At 40.5% G+C, this 23,859-nt stretch overlaps 1 protein-coding gene across 24 annotated transcripts in view; it reads left to right on the forward strand.

Moving 5' to 3' along the window:
* LOC126278103 (Down syndrome cell adhesion molecule-like protein Dscam2) overlaps positions 1-23,859 on the forward strand; it is an 810,453-nt gene that overhangs the window by 246,228 nt on the left and 540,366 nt on the right. For all 24 annotated transcript variants that reach the window (XM_049977979.1, XM_049977968.1, XM_049977977.1 and 21 more), the window contains exon 3: positions 14,900-15,078. In XM_049977979.1, the coding sequence (XP_049833936.1) occupies positions 14,900-15,078 (179 nt within the window). The remainder of the gene's footprint in view (positions 1-14,899; positions 15,079-23,859) is intronic.

The following is a 23,859-nucleotide window of genomic DNA, read 5'->3' on the forward strand; positions in this document are numbered from 1 at the left end:
TGCAGTGTTAAATGATTTCCCACCAGGGAATATCTCAAGCAGTGGGCCAGTCTGGGCACACTCTCTTCTCAACGTTTGTTACGGAAATTCTAATCTGGCTTCAAGAGGTGATAAGCGAATCTGAGCGGCTGGCCTCTTCAAGAATGCTAACCTCTGTCCTCGATGTTACCAGCTGGCGGGCCAGCGGCTGTATCTGCGCCACACGGCCGAAAATCCCGTCCTTTGAGTTTCGTGTGAGTCCCGCAAGCCTCGTTGGAGTGTCTCCACCACACGCATAAGCCAGATACTCGATGCCCTGAGTGTTGTGGGATTCGGCCATTCCCCTGCTCCTCCGGGAATGAACAGCAAGGTTCCCACCAATTCCCTTGGCCAAAGCCACCTAAGTTCAGACAGACGATTCCTGCCCTTTTTATCAAATATAAAATTAAAGTGACGAGAATCATGTGCCCCGCATGTCTCCAGTTGTGACAAGGAACGGATAATGTTCGCTTATTAATAGAAGGAGGCAAGCCAGACGGCTCGTAACCCTTCATAAGCTGTCCCTTCCAATAAAATTTTGAGTGGGAGATGTCCCACTGAGGTAAGGCAGTGGGTCAATTCAAAGCAAAATGTTCGTAACTACACGCATCAGAACTGGTGAGGGCACCCAAAGAAATACGTGAAATGTGCAGGAAGGAATGGTATTAAAGGTGCTGGTTGCATGAAATAAAGTCACCACACTGATCTGCCGGAGCTCCACATATATGCGATCTGAAGAAAGGCAGACTGTCCTATTGATGAGGACAACCCACTACTGTGACAACAGACGTAACTAACTGGTAACGAGGGTGCAGTGTGTGAATAAGAAAAGACGAGCGAGACCGCACACTAGCGCTAGCTCGGTCAGCGTCAACACTACAAGTCTGGCGCCATTGTATTGATTTCGAAAAAATGATCAAACTACACAACGTGACGGAAGCTCTGTTCGCACAAGCTTTACAATTTCCAATTTAGTGAGTGATATAATGTACAAAAGTGATTATTGGTGCCTCTTTCAGACGGAGCTGTGAAAGGAAGCCCTTGGTCAAGAGACTCAAAATGGTCTAAGCTAATTTTTGTTTTTTGAAGAACGTGACGAAAAATAGCAGATCGTCGAATACCAAGATACATAGACATATGCAAAATGATTTTAAACGATTTATAAGCATGTGACAGTTCAGATATTTCTAGAGTGTGATCCCGTTGCTGTAAGATCGTATGTAAATGAAATGATTGGTACTGAATTACGAAGTCATTAATCAGAGCGTTCTTTAAAGACTCAAGTAGAAATATGAGGATGATAATTCTTACTGATACAGATAAACAATCAATTTAGACAAGAGAATATCAGTAGCTCTTCACTAAATAAGATAGGTATACATGTAAAGCACAAGGGATAAATAAGAGACATATAAAACACCAGTTAATGAGCTTCCGTACGATTACTTAAATATTCAGGTCTCTATTATAACGACCTTTGATTAATATTATGTTGAATTAGTGTGCCGGTCATTTAGTGTATCAGATGTCATAATATAGCTGGTAAGCGTGATCTGCTCTGAACGAACAAGAAGCGACTTTTTGTTGGTGAGTTAATGCCAATACATCGTCGTCACCGTCACCGTCGTCGTCGTCATAGAGAGAGAATCGATAGTATACATGGCATTGGTTATCTCTATAGAGAAAAAGGTAGTGCCAGAGGAGGATGATTCATTACGAGTTGTACATCTACGCCTACGCAGATATTCGGCAAGCCACGTACGCTGCGTGGTGGACGCTACTCTACTGCTACCGGCCATTCCCCTCCCCTGTTCCACTCGCTAATAGAGCTATCTTCGCGTTCCTTACGCGCAATGTATGTTGGCGGCAGCACAATCGCTCAGCAGTCAGCTTCAAATGTTCAAATGCCAGTTCTCTAAATATCTCAGTAGGGTTCTCCGAAAAGGAAGCCACCTCCCCCCCCCCCCCCTCCCCCGCTGCCACCCCTCAGGGATTCCTATTTGAGTTCTCAAAGCATCTTCGTAACACTTACATGTTGTTCGATCCTACCAGTAACAAAGCTAACAGCCCCGTTCTGAATTGCTTCCATGTCTTTCTTCAGTCCGACGTGGTATGGATCCCAAACACTCGAGCAGCACTGAAGAAGAGATCGCACAGTGTGCTATACGCGGTCTCCTTTACATGTGAACCACATTTCCTAAAATTCTCCCAATAAACTCAAGTTTACCATTCGCCTTTCCTACTACAGTTCTCATGTTCGTTCCATTACATATTGGTTTGAAACGTTACACCCAGAAATATAAAATACTGTATTCGAAAGTTACAGGCTGTTCCTTCTGCCCATCCTCATTAACTTACATTTTTCCACGTTTAGAGCTAGCCGCAATTCATCACACCAACTAGAAAGTTTAAGTCGTCTTGTGTCATCTTACAGTCACTCAATTACGACACCGTACCGTACACCACAGCATCATAGCATAACAACCATCATTTACGTATATTGGAAACAGCAGCGTTCCTATCACACTCCCCTGGGCACCCCTGACACCCCTGTCTCTGATGAGTACTCGCCGTGGAGGACAACATACTGCGTTCTATTATTTAAGAAGTCTCTGACCCACTCACATATCTGTGACTTTATACCATATGCTCGCACCTTCTTTAACAGGCTGCAATGGGGCACCCGTGTTAAATGCTTTCCGGAAATCTACAACGATGGAATTAGCCTGTTGTCCTTCGTCCACAGTTCGCAGTATATCATCTGAAAAAAAGGACAAGCTGAGTTTCGCACAAGCGATGCCTTCTAAAACCATGCTGATTCGTGGACAATAGCTTCTTACACTAAAGAAAGTATTCTACACTACTGGCCATTAAAACTGCTACACCAAGAAGAAATGCAGATGATAAACGGGTATTCGTTGGACAAATATATTATACTATAACTGACATGTTGTTACATTTTCGCGCAGTTTGGGTGCATAGATCCTGAGAAATCAGTACCAAGAACAACCATCTCTGGTCGTAATAACGGCCTTGATATGCCTGGGCATTGAGTCAAACAGAGCTTGGATGGCGTGTACAACTTCAACACGATACCACAGTTCATCAAGAGTAGTGACTGACATATTGTGAAGAGCCAGTTGCTCGGCCACCATTGACCAGACGTTTTCAATTGGTGAGAGATCTGGAGAATGTGCTGGCCAGGGCAGCAGTCGAACATTTTCTGTATCCAGAAAGGCCCGTACAGGACCTGCAACATGCGGTCGTGCATTATCCTGCTGAAATGTAGGGTTTCGCAGGGATCGAATGGAGGGTAGAGTCACGGGTCGTAACACACCTTAAATGTAACGTCCATTGTTCAAAGTTCCGTCAGTGCGAAAAAGAGGTGACCGAGACGTGTAACCAATGGCACCCCATGCCATCACGCCGGGTGATACGCCAGTATGGCGATGACGAATACACGCTTCCAATGTGCGTTCATCGCGATGTTGCCAAAAACCGATACGATCATCATTATGCTATAAACAGAACCTGGATTCATCCAAAAAAATGACGCTTCGCCATTCGTGCACCCAGGTTCGTCGTCGAGTACACCATCGCACGCGCTCGTGTCTGTGACGCAGCGTCAAGGGTAACCGCAGCCACGGTCTCCGAGCTGATAGTCCACACTGCTGCAAACGTCGTCGAACTGTTCGTGGAGATGGTGGTTGCCTTGGGCGTCCCCATTTGTTGACTCAGGGATCGAGACGTGGCTGTGCTCTCCGACGTTGTAGAAGCCCACATTTCTGCCTCTAAGAGACCACACACATGCTAGGGCGCGCATCTCGCAGTCGAATTAGCAAACCACTTTCTGTCACAGATCTTTAGATGGAGTGCACATTTAGTGGACCCTACTCTAATACGTTCAACCATTTTTTGCTCTTACACGAGCCTTATCACAACTCTGTCATAGGCGAGTTCACAACAAACGAGCGTCCTGCCTGAACGAAGTCTGTGCCGGCTGTCGAGAGGCGGTGGGGGAAGACATACAACTGCGTACTCTACGGCATTGGCCCCTCACCTAGCTTGCATTTATTGTGAGTCTATCGCCAAGCACGAAGTTCCAGTCTACTGGAAAAATATAAGGAGGGTAAAAGAGCGGACTCACAAAATTACAGACCAGTATCCCTAACTTCGGTTTGCTGCAGGACCCTCTAAAATATTCTCAATTCGAATATACACTACTGGCCATTAAAATTGCTACTCGAAGATGACGTGCTACAGACGCGAAATTTAACCGACAGGAAGAATGATTCTTTGAATGCCCCTGCGCGTGCAGTAATTATTCTAATCTTATCCTCACGATCCCTATGTGAGCGAAGCAAAGGGAATTGTAGCATATTCCTATACTCATCATTTAAAGCCAGTTCTTGAAACTTTGTTAACAGAATTTCTCGGGATAGTTTACGTATATCTTCAAGAGTCTTCCAGTTCAGTTCCATCAGTGTCTCTGTGACATTTTCAAGGATTAAACAAATCTGTGTCCATTCCTGCTGCCCTTCTCTGTATATGTTCAATATCCGTTGTCAGTCCCATTCGGCACAGGTTCCACTCTCTTGAGCAATATTCTAGAGCCGGTCGAACGAGAGATTTGTAAGCAAACTTCTTGTTAGACCGATTGCACTTCCCCAGTACTTACCAATGAAGCTAAGTCTACCACCTGCTTTACCCACGACTGAAGGTATGTGATCATTTCATTTCATATCCCTACATAGTATTACACCCAGCGATTTGTATCAATTGCCCGATTCCAATAGTCGCAGGACATAACGTTTTTTCATTTTGTGAAGTGCACAATTTTACGTTTCTGGGCATATGAAGCTAGCTGCCAATCTCTGCACCACTTTGAAATCTTATTAAGATCCGACTAAATATTTACGTAGCTTTTTCGGACAGTACTTCATTATGGCTGACTGCATCGTCTGCTAATAGCCTGATGTCTGCAAGATGATTAATATACAACATGAACAGCAAGGGTCCCAACACACTTCCCTAGGGCACGCCCAAAGCTATTTTTACATATGACGATGACTCTCCATCCGAAATAACGTGTTGCATCCTCCTTACAAAAAAGCCCTCAATACAGTCACAAATTTCACTTGATATCCCACAAGAGCGTGCTTTTGATAATAAGCATAGGTGTGGTAATGAGTCAAATGCTTTTCGGAAATTAAGGAATACTGCATCTACCTGATTGCCTTGATCCGAAGCTTTGAATATGTCGTGTGATAAAAGTGCGAGTTGGGTTTCACATGATGTTTTTGGAATCTGTGCTGGTAGGCATTGAGGTCATTATATTCAAGATAATGTTTGAGTTCAGATTATGTTCTAAGATTCTACATTAAATCGATGTCAATGATGTTGGACGGTTGTTTTGTGGATCACTTGTACTACCTGTGTTGTAGACGTTTTTTTTTCCCAAGAGACGAGCACGGTTTTTTGTTCGAGGGATCTACGATAGATTATAGTTAGAGGGGGGGGGGGGCTATATTGGGTCTTACAAATAAATAATTGTACTTTAAAAAGGCGCCCAAGATGTCATTTACCAAACTTTACATGATTGTGAAAAGCAGCCATGAGAAGTTAATCTCAGTTTTGATTGAGATTTCTCGAATGTTTTACTTCCAGGTACAAAATTTACCACCAGACTACCGGACCCACCCATAAAATATAGACGAAAAATGTTGCCCTCTACTCTTCATTTCGCAAAGCAAGAATATGGATTCACGCGCCATATTTTCCCATAACCGAAGTTCACTGCTAGGCCACTAGGAGCGGTGGTGTCTGTCTATGTAAAATGCGTCTTGCACCGTTTAGGCTAGGCGCACACTGGCGATTTTCCGTCGCGCGATTTATTTGTCGCAAGAATGAAACACAGTGGCTCGAATATGAGCGCGCGCACGCGCGACAAAAAAGTAGCGGCGATTTAAAAGACGCAACCGCCCGGCCCTATTTCACGCGCGACGCGATTGTCGCAGGTGTGGAATGATTCACAGGCACTGGCATGGGCCCGCGCGCACCAGCGACGCGATTTCTCAGTCAGTCGCTCTCGCTCTGTGTTGCGTACGTGAAGTTCAGTGCGCCAGCAGGAAGTCTGATAACGGGAGTTGCGCTACTGATGACATTGTAAGTTGTGTTGCCGATTCAGAAAGACTAATTGCAGAAGCAGAGAAGCGACCAGCTCTCTACAACAAGAAATTAAAAGACTACAGTGATCGCAATTTGAAAGAGAAACTATGGGGAGAAGTATGCTGCAACCTACTTCGGAACTGGACTGAACTGCCTGGACCAGAAAAGACTAACAAAGGTATTTCATGGGTCACTTATTTTATTCATTCATGTAGACATCACAGTTACAACAATTTAATTTTTTTCATATTGCTACGATACTGATCCTTGTGGAATCACAAAGTAGTTTGCAAAATAATCCCTTATCTGCATACCACACGCATCACTCTTATTTCTACAGGCTCACAGCCTTGCAGAAGGCATTCGTATGGCTTGTCCTCAGTTCGTACACCGTCATTTCGTCTTACGAAATTATGCAGAATACAGCATTTTTTTATGATTATGTCTAAAAAACCAACATCCACATCCATAGGTCGATGAAATATTCTCCATTTGTTAGCCAAAATCCCCAAAGTATATTCCACCATTCTAAGAGCACGAAAATGTCTATAATTAAAAAAAAAAAAATGGTTCAAATGGCTCTGAGCACTATGGGACTCAACTGCTGTGGTTATCAGTCCCCTAGAACTTAGAACTACTTAAACCTAACTAACCTAAGGACATCACACACATCCATGCCCGAGGCAGGATTCGAACCTGCGACCGTAGCAGTCGCACGGTTCCGGACTGCGCGCCTAGAACCGCGAGACCACCGCGGCCGGCTTCTATAATTAAAAACACGCTATTTCATTGTTAGGTTTTTCTTCGAGTACGGCCGCAGAATATGTCTAGACAGTGCAAATGCTTCATCTCCTACAAAATTAAAAGGTTGAGGCACTCCTTCGTCATCGTGTGGTAATTTTTGAGGATGTGGAATGTTTAACTGATTAGATTTCAGATTTTGATAGAAGTTGGATTTCTTGAACACATTAGAATCCCTATTGGCTCTGTACGAGCCCACGTTTATCACAGTGAAACAATAGTCAGCGTCCACTACGGCCAAAAGTATTGTCGAAAAATAATTCTTGTAATTATAAAACTCTGAGCCACTGTCAGCAGGCTTCTTCAGTCTCACATGTTTCCCGTCCACAACACCAATGCAATTTGGAAAGTCAGTTCTGTCTAAAAACTGTTTGGCAATAATCTTCCAATCAGCTTCAGTTTTTTTCTGCGATATGAATAGGCTGTAGACATTGTCGCACTCAAATGGAAGACAGACCGACCACCAGCAGCCTACTGAGCATAATTTCGAAGTTATGCCCAGTAGCACAGGAAACAAGAAAGTAGGTCCTCCCCCCAGTTTGTCTTCATAAAACAACAACGATACTGCACAGAGCACAAAAGTACGACATCCTACGAAAAGAGAAGCCAAGAAGGTTACGTCCTACGAGGAATCTCTATTAAATATATTAAGAGACAGACAAAAAGAAGAAGTTAACAAGGATAAGAATTTTGCATTAATGCTTGTCCCCATGCTGGCGAAGTTAAAAGAAGAACATTACGCGAAAATAGAAATACTGAATGTGATAAGGAATGCTTGATATTATCAGCTTTCACCGATTTTTCCACAGCATCCGAACATGTGTTATTACACAACTCAAGCGACTTATAACACCACTCAAGCAACTTATTCTCCAGCATCTTCATTCGTTCAACCGTATTGTTCAAATGTCCTAAATGAAACGGAACCTCCACTAAATTTGTTCGTGTACCCTTCTGCTGACAACCACAACAAGACCACAGAAACCTCTATGCACAACATGCTTTTTCAGTTTTCTCATGAAATAAGTTAGCCAGTTTCGACTTGCAGTAGTGATTTTCTTGATGTATCTGATTAGTAATGTAAAATGGCAACAACAGTTGTTGAATGAAATGATTATCTTGATGTATCTGATTAGGAATGTAAAAGAGCAATAAAAACTGTTGAATGAAATAATGTGTGCTCACCTCAAAGTCACTAATAAGCGTTTCTCAGGTGGTATACACTTCCTCCATGTCGTGTCTTGTTTTGTTATATTCGGTCCTACTGTCTGAAGCAGTGTATCAAAACTATTCTTATTCATTCGATAGTATTGAAAGAATTTATTTGGGTGATTTTGTAACTCTTCGTGTAATTTGTAAAACTGCCCTTTTCGTAGTGAAAGCGCCACCAAACAAGCTGTTTCGATGAAATCCATGCTGAGAGTAGTTGCGATTTTCCTGCCGCAATGTGCGCACCACAATGTACTTCCGCGACAGCGATTGTTAAGTCGCGCCGACTGAAATTATCGCCTGCGCGCGCCTAGCCTTATAACTTGTTGGTCTGTGCCTCACCATGGCGGTGTACGTAGGGCGTAGGGACCAATCTTGCTTCTTCCGCTCCCCGCAACTCCCTCTGCAATCGGCCAGCTTAACAGTTACGCCTTGATGTACCAGTAGCATTAAGTTTAAATTTCCTTCGCCTTTTACTCCCAACGTCTCCATAATAATGTCGCCGTTTACGACACCTTCAACCATGGGGCGACGGCATGTTATAACTAGCAGCCTCCGAGCTGGTAGAGCTCGGCATTACCTGGGAAATGTATCGTCTCATGTTTCGCCTACAGATGATGCTGTTACGTATCGACAAACACTCTTCTCCTCTGCTATTTACAGCCGCCGCGAGCAGTTTACTGTAACAAACATGTCACATCCCCTAATAGCCCCATCTGCACTGCCCACGTTCCAGGGAGGAAATTAACCAGTTGCCGTTTCGAATTGAAAATACTAACACTGTTTCGGATTAGGTTCCTCCGGTTTTACAGCATTTTAAAGCGTTGCATGTTAACATAAAATAGTATTTTTGACTGTCGGCAGAATACAATAATAGCAATTCTAATATATTAAAACGCGTTTTACATACTAAAAATTGACACATTAGTTTTATTTACAAGTTCTGCTCCACTCTTTCACTGAGCGAACTTGCGCTACAATGTCGACTGAGATTGTTGTCCTTACATTGTCAACACGGCTCCGCGACCCGTAGACGGTCAATATTACTGCACGAACAAGTTCAATGAATGAAAGTAATTCAACATATATTAAGAATAAGCCGTGTGGTTTGTTGCTCACAAAATACGGGAATCGGTACCCTACAGACATGAAGGTAAGATTAAAAAAAAAAAAAAAAAAAAAAAAAAAACATAAATAAAAAATTACTCCAAGGGTACGAACAAAATTTATGTAGATGTGTGTGTGTCTACATTACTTACTCACATGTAATCATAAAAAAATCCTCTTTTCACCATCAGAATAAACCTGATGTAAGCAAACACAACAGCGATGATTGGTCAGAAGCCGTAGCCGTAGCAACACATTGGTGTTGTTACCCTCTTGTAAGTTGGTCGTATGTATGTATTAGATATATTATTACTAAGTTGCGTTAAATGAGACTTTAAGATATTCAAATGTATTAAAAGCCATCAATATTTTTCTTAATCATGCTTTAGCTATGTAGTTTGCATTTATAAAATCGTGTACAGTCTCAGTCTCTGTACTGTTGTGCTCTGATTGTCGCGGTGTCCATACGAGGCAAGATAATAGCTGAGGCTACTAACAGTTCCGTAGTGAGGTATGCTTGTAGAACACGATTAAAAAGTCCCGAGAAATAGGTTACTATTCATATTTCTCATAAATTTACAGAAAAAAAATCGGCTTTGAAATTTTCCGAGAGACTGCATTTGACACAGTTGAGGAATAATATACACTGGATGTGTAGCGGAATCGGTAGTGGAGCAGTTTCATAAGTAAGTGCAGTCCACGGATCGCTGGTTCGGAAGACTGACCTCAGTCATCTTCGTTCAGTTTGAAATACCTAACCTCGTAATTGTAAAATTCATTGTCCTTTTTATGAATAATGCACGTCATCTTGTTTCTTATTACATATTGCACACGATGTTCCTGTTTTCATTTCAAATATAAATTCTTAATCATCAATATTTTATGAAAGATGGTTGATGTAGATTGCTTAAATTAAGAAAATTTATTTAATTTTTAAGCCAAAAATGAAAAATCAAATACTCTTTATTTGGGATAAGTCCAATGTTTTACACCACAGATGTGTGTAGTCTTACACGAACCAGAGTGGTAAGTGTCGTACAGATATGAAAAATAATCATTTTCGCTGCATTGAGCACACTATATAAATGCTGCATATTTACATTTGCCACTGTACTATTACAATATGAACCAATCAGAACTGATCTGGAGCCAATTTAAGCTCGAGAAATAACAAGACTGTCAAGCTGCCAGACGTACTGGAACGAGAGCATTTTATGCTTTCCGTCTGGCCACGTAACAAGCGTGCAGTAGAGCTGAAGTTTTGCCGAATATTATTTCATTCTCTTTAAAAATTAAATGACATTCGAAGCTATATTTATCATTCCTCGTCCCTTTTTACGTCTGAACTGCAACACGTCAGCAGACTAGTTGGAGCAGATGACTGGCCAGTGGCCAGTGCTGTCCAAGCTCAATGCGCCGGTGAAGCTGTTGTCCCGCATTATCGCTCAGTCTAGGTGTGTGTAACACTGTCTGAAATGTGTCTTTATAATTTACTTAACCATACCGGATACAGCTTCTCTCACGCTCCACGTGAAACGAAATTCAATGACATTCAAGCAAACGCGGAAGTATACATCGTGCAATGTTTACATCAAGTGTATTCTTACAATGAACAGTGTAGTGCACGTATTATTGCGAGACAGGTTTCCGTAAATGGCTCAGTTACTTAGAGGCGAAACTACACTTGTACATCATAATTCTTCGAAAGAATTACTAGTAGCAAGGTACCGTAGCGTAATAGATAAGCGTTAAGTTGGCGGAAGTGCGTCTTTCCATGAAATGTTTTTGTATTTTCGTTATGGGAACAAATACCTCCAGTAACGTCTCAAATCTTGGACCTTCAAAGCACAAAAAATTGTAAAAACCTTTTTCTCTCGTTCAGCCACAATTCTCAGTACACGTTTTAGTGAATGAGTATTTGACACTTCCTATAGCACTTTTTCATCCACAATAGTAAAAGATCATTAAATAAATGGAAGAATTCAAGGTGTCTGAGCGAATGGTGAAAACTTTCAGGAAGCTGAAGGAAGGCAAATATTAGCGAAACCAGATCCAAAGCGAGGAAAGGCTTTGCAAGAAGATATTAAGGAAAGTGTAGCAAACTCCTATGACAGTGATGAAGTCAGCTTCATACATCCACATGGTCCAACTAATTTATTCCATTGGCCCCTAAAGAAGGACACCTGCTGGATCCCAGAGCAGCAGATAATCGGCATTTTCCCAAGTGCCAGTGGGTCAGAGGTACTCTTACACATCGGAGGTGCTGAAGAGGATTGAAGAGAATTCTAGAGCTATGAAAAGGGTTTCAAGAACTCTGGCAACAAATTTATGATGTTTGGTTCATTTTGTGAACTTGTTGCTTTGTTCTGTTCACAAAAATGTTGTGTATTTGCTCATTTCTGTATGACATTCAATTAAGTTCTTCTGTCAAGCAAGTGGTATGTGCTAAAGCTAAGGCATCTTTGAAGCTAGTTTAAAAACCTTATATGGAAAATTACCACCCTACTTTTCAATGTTCCTTATAGCCAAAAATAAACTCTTTTCAGTGGTGTCAATTAAAAGATGACCATAGATGGTAGCCATATTAAAAACTGGTCCTGAAAAATGCTGTAAATTTGCAATTTTCAGTTTGACATTTGAGACAAGGGTCAATAAAATCAGAACTATATACTCACTTTTAGACCAAGAAGCATAAAGGATAGTAATTCCTAAGCAACTTGAGTGCTATAGCTGCATTCAGCACTAAAAGTTGTACTAGTGTGCAAAAATTAAAGGTGATAGATGTCACAACATACACACAAAGCTATACCAAAGTTGGCCAAATTATTCACCCTGTGCACTTTATGATTTCGTATGGGTCCACAAAGGTGCCCCTAGCACTGGAACCACTGAAAGAATGGAGCCAAAATTTTGCTGAGTGACCTAACACATACATATGTATACACATATAAATTTTTAACAGAATCTGAGATGGTCGAGTATGGACCCCTAGGACACTTGGTGTGGCCCCCCCCCCCCCCCCCCCCTCGACAAGTGTTGTTGCCCATCAATGCATGGAAATAGTCGTGTGGACACAGTTGCAGTCTTGAAAAGAAGGAACAGTGTTGCACAAGGAGGTCCTTATAATGTACAGATGTCATGGTACACCTAACAGGTCCACAAGGTGTCATCTTCTCAAAGAAAAACAGACCGAGAGTGAAGGAGCTGGTGAAACCACATCACACAGTCAAATAAGCAGTGGATGTTCCATTGTTAATCTAGTAGGGATACCAGTGTAAAATGTGCTGCAAAATCTTTTGAACCATTGAACAATGGAGAAACAATTCCTGTGGCACAGCTCAAGCACTGGCTGCAGAATTTGGGGCATTTACTTCACAGTCGGCTGTAGCTGCAACAACTTATCAACAACTGCCATAGGAATGGGGCACTTCTTGCTCCCTGCAGCATCACCTAATTCATGATTTTTCAGGTTTCTTGATCACTCTCTTTAGCCCATTTATTGACATGGGCCTCTTTGCTGCTGTTTCTGTCAGAGATATTCCCACAATGCAGCTTTGCTATTGCTGCCGTCCTGATAAAACAGCTTTATCAGCTGTGCAGTCTTTTTTTCTCAATAGCCATTGTATTTTGTATGGAAAGCTTCAACTTTCTTAACCCTGTTCATCAACAGTCACTCAACAAATACATCAACACAGTTTGCCAAGTGACAAATGGTACAATGACGTCAAATATTTCATATTTCGACTATTTCCAGTGCCATATTTTCATCTGATGGCGAAAAATGGAACTACAATTTTTTTCAGTGTACTCTGCGAATGCACCAATTAATGAACATACGTACGATGTTTCAGCTTCCTGTGATGTGTACATCCCACACTGCAGCACTCAGAACACAGTCAGTTTAATTATAACCACATGGTGTATAACAAGAACAAAAGTGGACCCAATATTGATCCATCTGACACACCCGTAGTAATTATTCCCCCTTCTGAAGATGTTCCCTGAGTTTCTGAATCCAACAATCTACAGTCACATAGGAAGAAAACAATTTACCAATAAGATCTTTCATACCACAATATTCAAGCTTCTCTAGGATAACTACACAATCAAATACTTTTGACGAATTACAAAAGATACCAGTTTCAATGAACTGTCGTTTAAATTTTGATTATCTGATTTGTGAATTGAAAAATGTGGTGGGGGGGGGGGGGGACCTTTGAAACCCAAATCCAAATTGAGAGTGGTTAAGTATCTTACTTTGGAAGAGGCGTATTATGGTTCTTCCATACATAATTTTTCCAAGTACATTTGAGAATGAGGTAAGTAGTGTGACTGATCAGTAATTATTAGTATCTTTCTTGTAAAGAGGACTGTCTGGAATTATTCCCTGTGATAGCAGTGTGTTGCATATGTGGTTGAATAAATTGCACATGTATGAAGAACAGGATTTTATTACTTCACTTCAGTTGTTTTGGTTTTGACAGAGTTAATTACTTCCTCAATTTCTTTGGCAAATTGTAGAGTAAAAATAGTTTACCAGTTTGTATGAGACATTTTTTCTTGCAAATATTCTACTATATTGTCCCTGATCTGTCCATGTGAATCTTCTGAGCTACTTGAAAGCAGTAATTATTAAATACGTTGGCTACTTTACTACTATCATTCATTGTTTGGGTGTTTCCTTTAGTAAAAAAGGCCTCCCGTTTCTTGATTTAACCCCTCTAAATTCTTTATTTTAGACACTGTGCAGATTTTTTGATTTTATTTGCAGTTACGCTATTTAAGACAGCATAGTATCTCTGGTAATATGGAATCAGTGTTACTTCTCTTTTGTGCTTTTTGAACAATTTCCATTTTCCAGCAAATTATATTTTGATTCCTTTTGTAGAATTCAAGACCATTGTGATGCTTTGTTAGTACCATACTGTTTATTTTTTTTGGGAAAGCGAGTGTTAAAGATTGATAAAACTCATCTATAAAGACATTAAATTTGGAATTAACATCTGTCACATTATATCCATCCTTCTGTTAGGTTGCTGAAGGGATATCTTGAAACTTTCTGTCGTTTGTTTCTTTAATTACTCTGCTTTCTATGATACCAGTTCAATGTACTTTCTGTGATACTACTTCATTGCAATCATATACACTGTTTAGTATGGTTAGCTGTGTATCATGGTCTGTGAGGCCATGAGCATGAAAATTTATATCACTGATTAAGTGTTCACCTACCAAAATGGTGTCTATTAGTGTGCTGCTCTCCTGTGTCATTCTGGTGGGAAAATTAACAACAGAACACATGTTAGTGTTAAGTAACATTTCCAAACTGTTCCTTTTATTAAATATTTCAGATTTGCTCTGCTTTGTTTGATACACGGCTTCATAACAATTCATATTTTTTAGAGTATTTGGAAGTTTTCCAGTGTTTATCTGTATGCTACAATTGACTTTTCAGGTACCAGTAGTTTACAATCACGGGCTTCCAATTGATGATCTAAGTAGAAACTACTGGTTCCAATACAGTTTAACTTGATTTATGCACTGTAGCTCATTCTGTATGGGAGAATTATTTTGAGTGTTTGATTTCCACTTGTTTCAGGCATGTCTGAGGATGATACGATGGGCCCGATTTTCAATCGTGAACCTCCAAACAGAGTGGATTTTTCAAACACAACTGGTGCAGTAGTTGAGTGCTCAGCTAGAGGAAACCCTACACCTGACATAATATGGATAAGAGCTGATGGATCAGCAGTTGGAGATGTCCCTGGTTTGAGACAGGTTCGTCACTGTAACAAAATTTGCATAGTGTTTATATGCTAATAATATAGGTGCCACAGGAAACAATGTGTGACTCTTATGTGAGAGAATCATATGTTGGTCTTGGTATTCTGATTTGAAATTTCTTTGTGGATTTTTTGAATTTACTTGTGTGTATCTGGTAATCCTCAGTACTATGTGACATGCTCATTTGTTGGGGAGGCTTTGAGCGAAACCACCAGTGTTGAAAATCCTCTGGTCTATTGTTAAAAAAGCGAAACTCAATTTGCTTAAAAAATAAAACACTCTAAGGGTAAGGAAACAACTTTTTGGAACATTATTAAACAAGAAACAAACAAAAAAGTGACCTGAATGAAATAAAACCCTCAGAAAATGCTATGACAAAAATGATGACAGTTTCAAATCATTGCTCACCAAATTTAGTGATTACTCCCTCACAGTGCAGCAAACATTGTACACACTAATAAACAAGCAAATAAAGATGCATGGAATTTACTTTTGCAGGCACAGCTTGTACCACCAACAACACATTAGTTTCAAAAATACAACCTGTAAGGAGATTTTAGATCACTAAAAGCAGTAACTCTGCTGGCTATGATGAAATTTCTACTAGAATATTAAATTCCTTTGCTGACTTTGTAATCAATCAATGACATGGGATATATTTCCTAACAGATTCATCCATAAAACTGGATAGAAGCAAATCACTTCTCATTACACCCCTTTTTCTTCTTACATCATGGGCAGCATTTTGTTCTGCCCTCCCACATTGTCCTTTTTCTTCTTTGTCTTATTCTTCTCCAAAGATCTTCAGTAGCTTCTCTGTTGTCTGCTCCACTAATGACTCTTAATCCTTTTCCTATATCTTTCTCTGTCATTGGTCTCTAGCTTATTGGTCAATGTATGCTTGTTTTTCTAATTTTCCTTCCCTTCCACCTTAATCCTCAGCTGTGATCAATCCTTCTTGAATCCAGCAACACACTTCTTATTGTTTTCTCTGTTGTTTTGATGATTCTATCCTCATTCATCCTGATCACATGTCTTACAAATCTTGTGTTTCTCGGGGTGATTTCCCCTGATACTTCCTCATGCTCTGGTACAGTTCTTTCCTACGTCTTCACATTCTTCTCTTTACACCTCTTTTAGGGTCCAGTATTTTCTGCAGTGTTTGCCTGCCTTCTCTCTGTAGTTGTGCTGCACCTTTTTCCTAATACTATCCTCGCCATTGCCTTCTATAATCTGAACTTTGCGTCTGTATGTAAATTATTTTTCTTGTGTTTATCCTTGGTCATACACAAGGCTGACCTCATCTTCCTCATCCTCTCTATTGTACCTTCATTGCTCCTGTTTCTCCCTGTTATGCAAGGTGTCCCAAGAGGAATTGTCAGTATTCAGGGATAAGACAGGAACAATGATTTGAGCAAAAAAAGTCTGGTAAAATTGGTTCTAAAATGCATACTAACTATGAGCACTTCTTCACCTTCAATAATTTGAAACATATCTCTTCTGCTGCAACCACTTTGCTTTCCATATTTTGATAGATGGTGATATAGACCAAAACAAGAAAAATGTCCATAAGCATATGCTCTAAGGCGCATATCTGGAGAGCTATGAGTACCTGTTAATCTTCGCTTCTGTGAAAAACATCCTTTCTACTGCACTTAGGGTATGAACCTTAGAGCTCATGTTTAATAGAGAAATTTTTTTTTTGTTTGGTCCCCACTACCTCCTTCCAAAACATGGAAAACAAATAGCTTCCAGTAAAAAAAAAAAAAAAATGTTTCACAGTATTGAAGATAAAGCACTCATAGCTCATTTTAAAGCCTACACCTTCATGCTTCAAATGATCGTTCAATACTGAATATTTTTCCTGGAACATCTTGTATATTCCCACGGGTATTTAAATTTTTCTACCTTTTTCACAATGCCCACTGGTGTTTTCCAATCTTCTGTGGTAGTCATTGTCTACCTTACTGTAAGCTTTCCTCAGTTCCACCCTTCTGTCTACCTCACTTAGGTTGTTATTTATTTGCATTGACTTCTGTCTGGTGCACTATTGATATGTCGTCCGCAAAGGCTAGGCCGTCCATTTGAGCCCTGTTGTCTTTTTCATCAGTTGTGTCTGTCTTCCCAATTCATTACTTACTGCTCTCCACAGTCTGATCACTTCCCCGTCAGTGCTGTGTTGAACGAAATTGTGACAGTAAATTTCCTTGCTTGATACTGGTGCTCATCTCAAACTCTTCAGTGCTCCTTTGAATCTTATGTGTGCCTTCCTTTTTGTCAAAAATCTCATTATCAATTCTTGAGTAATGCCTCTGTGCTTCAGGATTCTTCGGGGAATCTGTCTACTGACAGAATGGAATGTCTTAATAAAGTCAGTGAGGATTACTGTCATGTTGTTATCTAAAGCCCCGTGTCCCATCAGTTCTTTCAGAATAAAGATCTATTCTTTGTATTCTCTTTCCATCCTAAAGCCACTTGAAAGTATAACTGTACTTCATACCTTTTGTTCTACTCTTGTCAGACGTCTTTTAATTACACATTGTAATTGACCTCTAGTAGTTTTTAACATTCCTCTTGTCCCCTTTCTTATGTAGTGGCACTATGATTGCATCCTTCTGTGCTTCTGGTAACTTCTTTGTCCTCCAAATCTTCAGACAAACTTGGTGATGTTGTCACCTACCAACTTTATCTTGGCTGCTACTACATCTTCTCCAGTTGCCCTATCATTCTCTAGCTAGCGTACGACCTGTGTGACCCTCTCCCCTAGTTGGAAGTCATTACTGGTCTCTCTTCTGTGTCCAGTTCCAGTTTATCTTCAGGTGGTTTGCAGATGGCAGTTTTCCTTTGTACTTTTCTCTGTGCCTGTATCCAGACAAACTCTCCTTGAAATTTTATGGAATATTCCATCAGTTCTTGGAGGAACATAGACATTAATATCTTGAATACAAAATATTGATGTTTCACAATAATATTTATTCATTAGTTCATTATGAATCAGTTTTTGGCTTCTTGGGCCATCGTCACATAACTTAAATCCAAACAGATAGTCCACACAACTTCAGTAAGAATTCATAGCTGCACAAAGACTGTAGTACAAAGATTTGTGAAATTTTATGACTATATTGATACAAAGTACAAGTATAATGCAATACCTAGAGAGATCTTATATTGCAGAATTTTCAGATATTAAGTAAAACTATACGAATGTATAAACCAAAAATGTTCTGTGAGTGGGTAATGGCACAGGCAACTATGTCATATTAACAAGCTGGTGAATGGAATGAACAGACTGAAAAAAAGGAGAGGGGGAGAAAGAATGTGGGTGTGGAACAGTTATAACAAGATTGCTAACTAATGATCTCCATTCTTGTTTTTTCCTTAAATTGTCCTTGTTATCACATACAGTTCCTATTTCATCCTCCATCGTCTGATCCACGTTATTGTCCTGGCCACTTTCTTCCTTATTTGTGGAAAGTCTCACATTTTCCTTGTTTTTCCTGTTGCTCCAGTCATCCAGGCTTTCCTCCTGTTCTCCACTGCTTCCTGCTTGTTTCAGCACCAGTGATTCATTTTCTTCTCTTCCTTTCCTAATAGTTCAGCCTGCTTCCCTGTATTTAGCATCATGTGTTTACATTCATTGTATGTTTCAGCCTGTTCCTTGTGTTCTTCTTGATTGCATTTCAGTTTATCTCTGATTTTACATTTCCAGTTGCTCTAATCATCTGTGACGGTCAACCTATTTGGATTTCAGTGGCATTTAAGTTCAGAGAGATAGTGATTTAATATTACTCTTACTTTCATCTTGACCTTGGTGTTCATGATCTGTGTACTATTTGTCCGACTGATTGCAACATCATCAATATGTAATGCTCCAGTGCTGGTGTAGGAGCTGCCATGTTTCCTCCTGCATGTGTGTGTGTATGTGCGTCCAATGTTTTGGCTGTAACATCATGAGAAGGGAACACTGCATGGCAGATATGTCAGTGTGATGTGCTGTAAGTTACCTTCAGTTGTTGTTCTTCCAGTATGGTCACCTTTTAGTTTTTGGTCTCGTGGTCCAGCTACTCTGTACAACAGCCGTGTGCAAATTTATTGTTCGTGACTTCGTATGCAGGCAGGGTGATGTAAGAGAGTGTCTAACTACTTCTAGCCACTAAATGATGAACATATCTTCAGCGAAAACTATCTGTAATGTTTCAGCTATTTAAATCAATTATGAAGACATCCAAATATCAGCAAGTCATAAACTCAAACACAACGATCAATATGTCCAATCAAGACAAACTCGACTTAAGATGTAAGACTTACATTGGAGTATGTCCATTTGTCCTGAGGTGTTCATGACACCTTCAGGGCGTGTCACCAAGGCATAAACCTACACTTCCAGCAAGTGCACTCACCACTTACCCCTGTTGTGTTACGTCTCTGGATACAAACTGTCTGCACAGATCAGGACGTGCACAATGAATACTTTCCACTACAGAAAACATTTATAGAGGCAAAACCATCTTTTACCAGCAAGAGCATTCTCAGTGGAGTACAGGTCATTCTCACGAATAACACATATTACACTACAAGATTTACCCATGTCTAATTCTTACTCAGCTTTTCCCTGAAATATGTTGATATCAGTCTTATTTTGTGTTTATGACACAGGTGAATTAACCTTCCTCATTCTTATTTGTCTTTTGGTGTGCCCACTACTCTCCTACTAGTCTTTTATGGTAGTTTTCTTTTCCAGTTTCTGCATTATAATCATCTGTCAGTATATTCACTTCTATGTGTAGGTCAGGGATGTCAGCTGTTTAGCTTCCACATCATTACGAAAGAATCGTGTTCATGATCCATGGAACAAGTAATATAACTAACTAACTAACTAACTTACCTGGGCCACATTGGAAGAAGATAAGTATTTCTGGGCTGCACAAAATAAATATACTTAACACTCACAATAATAGCTCGGTGTGTGTGTGTGTGTGTGTGTGTGTGTGTGTGTGTGTGTGTGTGTGTGTGTGTGTGTGTGTGTGTGTGACCACCAATAACAGAATAGCAACATGTGGCAGAAGTTTAAAATTGAAGATATTCAATTTATCATAACTTGATATATACAGAAATTTGTGGATTATTATTATTATTATTATTATTATTATTATTATTATTATGTTTATTATTTGTGACTGATAGTGTGATATTTTCCCCTCCTTGAGCTGCACTAATACTTGTTTTGGGTCACGTGGCCCTTGGGTGTACACCTGATCTAGGTCCTCTCAGGAACTGTGTACCATTTCATGTCTGTCATGTGCTTGTCATTAGTCAGTGTGTGTCTGTTTGCTGTTGTATACATCTTGTTCCCTGATATCTTTCCTGACCTACTGTTCATTTCAGTTAAGCTATCCTTGCATCTCTCGTCTACTGTGAACCCCTTACGAAAGCATGTAGGCATGTCTTTCCTTTTCACATTACACATGAGGTGAGCTCTCTTTGCTCGAAGATGAAATCATTACTTAATGCATGAGCATGGTTGCTTTATTTTTTTTCTGGTTTGATGCAATCTTCAGTCAGTCTCGTGCTAATCTTTTATCTCTACTTACTGCATTAACATCCTTCATTCTGCAAGTGTACTTTTTTCTGTCCTTACTTTCCAGCTATTGTTGTTGTTGTTGTGTTCTTCAGTCTGACGTCCGGCTTGGTGTGGTTCTCCAGACGATAGTACAGTCAGGGAGCTGGCAGCACTGTTGTCAGCTGTGAATTGCAGACAGCTGCAGGAGAAAACAGTAATTATCTATAGAACTGTGGCAATGGGACGTAGATGCACAAGCAGCCGTGCCAAACACACCTGTCGAGTATCTTCTGTCCATGAATCTACTTAGACTATCCTTTGCAAGCCACTTCATCTCTACATAACTACTGTAACCTGTACCATTTGGAACTGCTTACTGTAGTCAAGCCCTAGTGTCCCTCTGCAATTATTCCACATCTATGTATGGTGCATAGTGGAAGATACCTTGTGGCAGTGCTAGTCATACTCTTTCCTGTTTCACTCGAAAATTGAGTGAGGGAGGAATGACTGTCTATATGCTTCCATATGAGCCCTGATTTCTCTCATATGTCATCTGTTCTGTCCTTATGTGAGGAGTACATTGTTGGTAGTAGAAGTGGTCTGATGCAAATGTCAGTTCTTCGAACGTTCGTGATAGTGTTTTGTGTAAAGATCATCTTTTTTTTCCTCCAGCCATTCCTATTTGAGTTCACAGAGCTTTTCTGTAATATTGGTGTGCTTTTGGCAATGTTGACTGGAATACTCTCTTTCAAATTCTGAAGGTGGCAGGGGTAAAATACAGGGAGCAAAAGGCTTTACAATTTGTACAGAAACCAGATGGCAGTTATAAGAGTTGAGGGGCATGAAAGGGAAGCAGTGGTTGGGGAGGGAGTGAGACAGGGTTGTAGCCTATCCCCGATGTTATTCAATCTGTATATTGAGCAAGCAGTGACGGAAACAAAAGAAAAATTCGGAGTAGGTATTAAAATCCAGGGAGAAGAAATAAAAACTTTGAGGTTCGCCGATGACATAGTAATTCTGTCAGAGACAGCAAAGGACTTGGAAGAGCAGTTGAACGCAATGGACAGTGTCTTGAAAGTAGAGTATAAGATGAACTTCAATAAAAGCAAAACAAGGATAATGTTGAGGGAATTAGATTAGGAAATGAGACACTTAAAGTAGTAAAGGAGTTTTGCTATTTGGGGAGCAAAATAACTGAGGATGGTCAAAGTAGAGAGGATATAAAATGTAGAGTGGCAATGGCAAGGAAAGTGTTTTTGAAGAAGAGAAATTTTTTAACATCGAGTATTGATTTAAGTGTCAGGAAGTCTTTTCTGAAAGTGTTTGTATGGAGTGTAGCCATGTATGGAAGTGAAACATGGACGGTAAATAGTTTGGACAAGAAGAGAATAGAAGCTTTTGAAATGTGGTGCTACAGAAGAATGCTGAAGATTAGATGGGTAGATCACATAACTAATGAGGAGATATTGAATACAATTGGGGAGAAGAGGAGTTTGTGGCACAACTTGACAATTTAGCATTGGAGGGCACTGTGGAGGGTAAAAATAGTAGAGGGAGACTAAGAGATGAGTATACTAAGCAGATTCAGAAGGATGTAGGTTGCAGTAGGTACTGGGAGATGAAGAAGCTTGCACAGGATAGAGTAGCAGAGAGAGCTGCATCAAACCAGTCTCAGGACTGAAGACCACAACAACAACAACAACAACAATATGTTTTATAAATTGTATGTGTGTTTTCCTATTTAAGAGGTTTACTGCCATGTTTTGTTAAATGTGAATTCATTCAGTCTGTTGCACAGTATTGCTCATTTGCTTTGTTTTGAAGAGAAGTGTCTATTCAGTTAGTAAGTCATCACTCACTGTCACATGTTCACATCTCTAAAGTGGCAAGTTACATATTTAGCATTCCTTGTGTTTTCCTAGTAGCATATTTCATATTTCTTTCTGTTTAAAAGGTTTGGTCTCAACTTTTTAACTGTGAGTGTAAATTCAAGCAGTCTGTAGCACAGTTTTCATTTGTTCTGAACAGCCAGCTACACAGCCTATTGAGGCACCAGCGTCCATTAGTGACATTTAAGGTGGGTAGCAAGTTGCAAGCTAGGTTTCTGTCTGCTTTTATAGTTTACTTCTTCAGCTACTCTTGCTAGGGTGGGTAGGATGTGTGCATGTTGCGTGCAGATACAGGATGAGCTGGCCACAGTTTGCAAACAGCTGAATGCGCTTTTAGCTGCAGTCAACCACCTTCAGGCTGCTGCCTCAGGGTGAAGTAGTGGTGGAGAACCTGGCGTGTAGTATGGGACACCTCAGGCTTGGTTAACCCATGGGTCTGCTGCTGAGGCACCTTATAGGGTACCTGACACAGTGTACTGCACTCATAGTAGGATTAGTGGCAAGTCGTAATGTGTTCACGCCATTGACATGGAGGACCAATATGGAGGTTGGCCATCTGGCCTTGCCTATTTGCCCTTTGAGTGAGCAGGTGGGCATTCCTTCAGTAGGGTCTGCTCAGGCACATGTGGGCGGGGATTTGCTAGTTATCAGGAGCTGTAATGTTAGGTATATTATCTATCCCCTTAGGGAGATAACATTCCGGGGTGGAAAGAGAGCCAGTGTATACTCAGAGCCTCATCCAAGATGTGGAGGGCTATCAAGCATGCAGGGTGCAGTTATCTACAAGTTGTAGCTCGCTCCAGCAACAACGATGCCTGTCACTTGGGTTCTGAGGCCATCCTTATTTCATACAGGCATCTGGAAGAGATGGTAAAGGCTACTGGTCTCATGAGTGGGATGTGAATAGAGCTTGCAATTTGCAGCAGTGTTCCCAGAGTTGACTGGAGTCCTTTTGTTTGGAGCTGAGTGGAGGGTATCAACTGAAGGCTCCATTGACCATGTGAAGGTCTTGGCTGCAGATTTCCGTACCTGTGGTATTGAGTGGGGAATTGTAGGGCTCTCTGTGATTGGTCAACAATGCACTACACAAAGGAAGCAGTACTTGTCAAGTGCACATGATGTTTCTTAGTCTAGGCAGAAGTTTGAGGTACACTCACCAGTTGATAGATAGCAAAATCAGACTGCATTCAGAGTAAAGGCACTTATACTTCCAACTCTCAAAATTTTATAAGTAAATTGTTAACATATTCATAACAAAGTTCCCAAATTTACTGTCCTCCAGGAAAGTTCTCAGGCTGAAATTATTCTTGGGCATGAGGGATAGCT

Source organism: Schistocerca gregaria, chromosome 6 (assembly GCF_023897955.1).
Source record: "Schistocerca gregaria isolate iqSchGreg1 chromosome 6, iqSchGreg1.2, whole genome shotgun sequence".
NCBI classification, from domain to species: domain Eukaryota; kingdom Metazoa; phylum Arthropoda; class Insecta; order Orthoptera; family Acrididae; genus Schistocerca; species Schistocerca gregaria.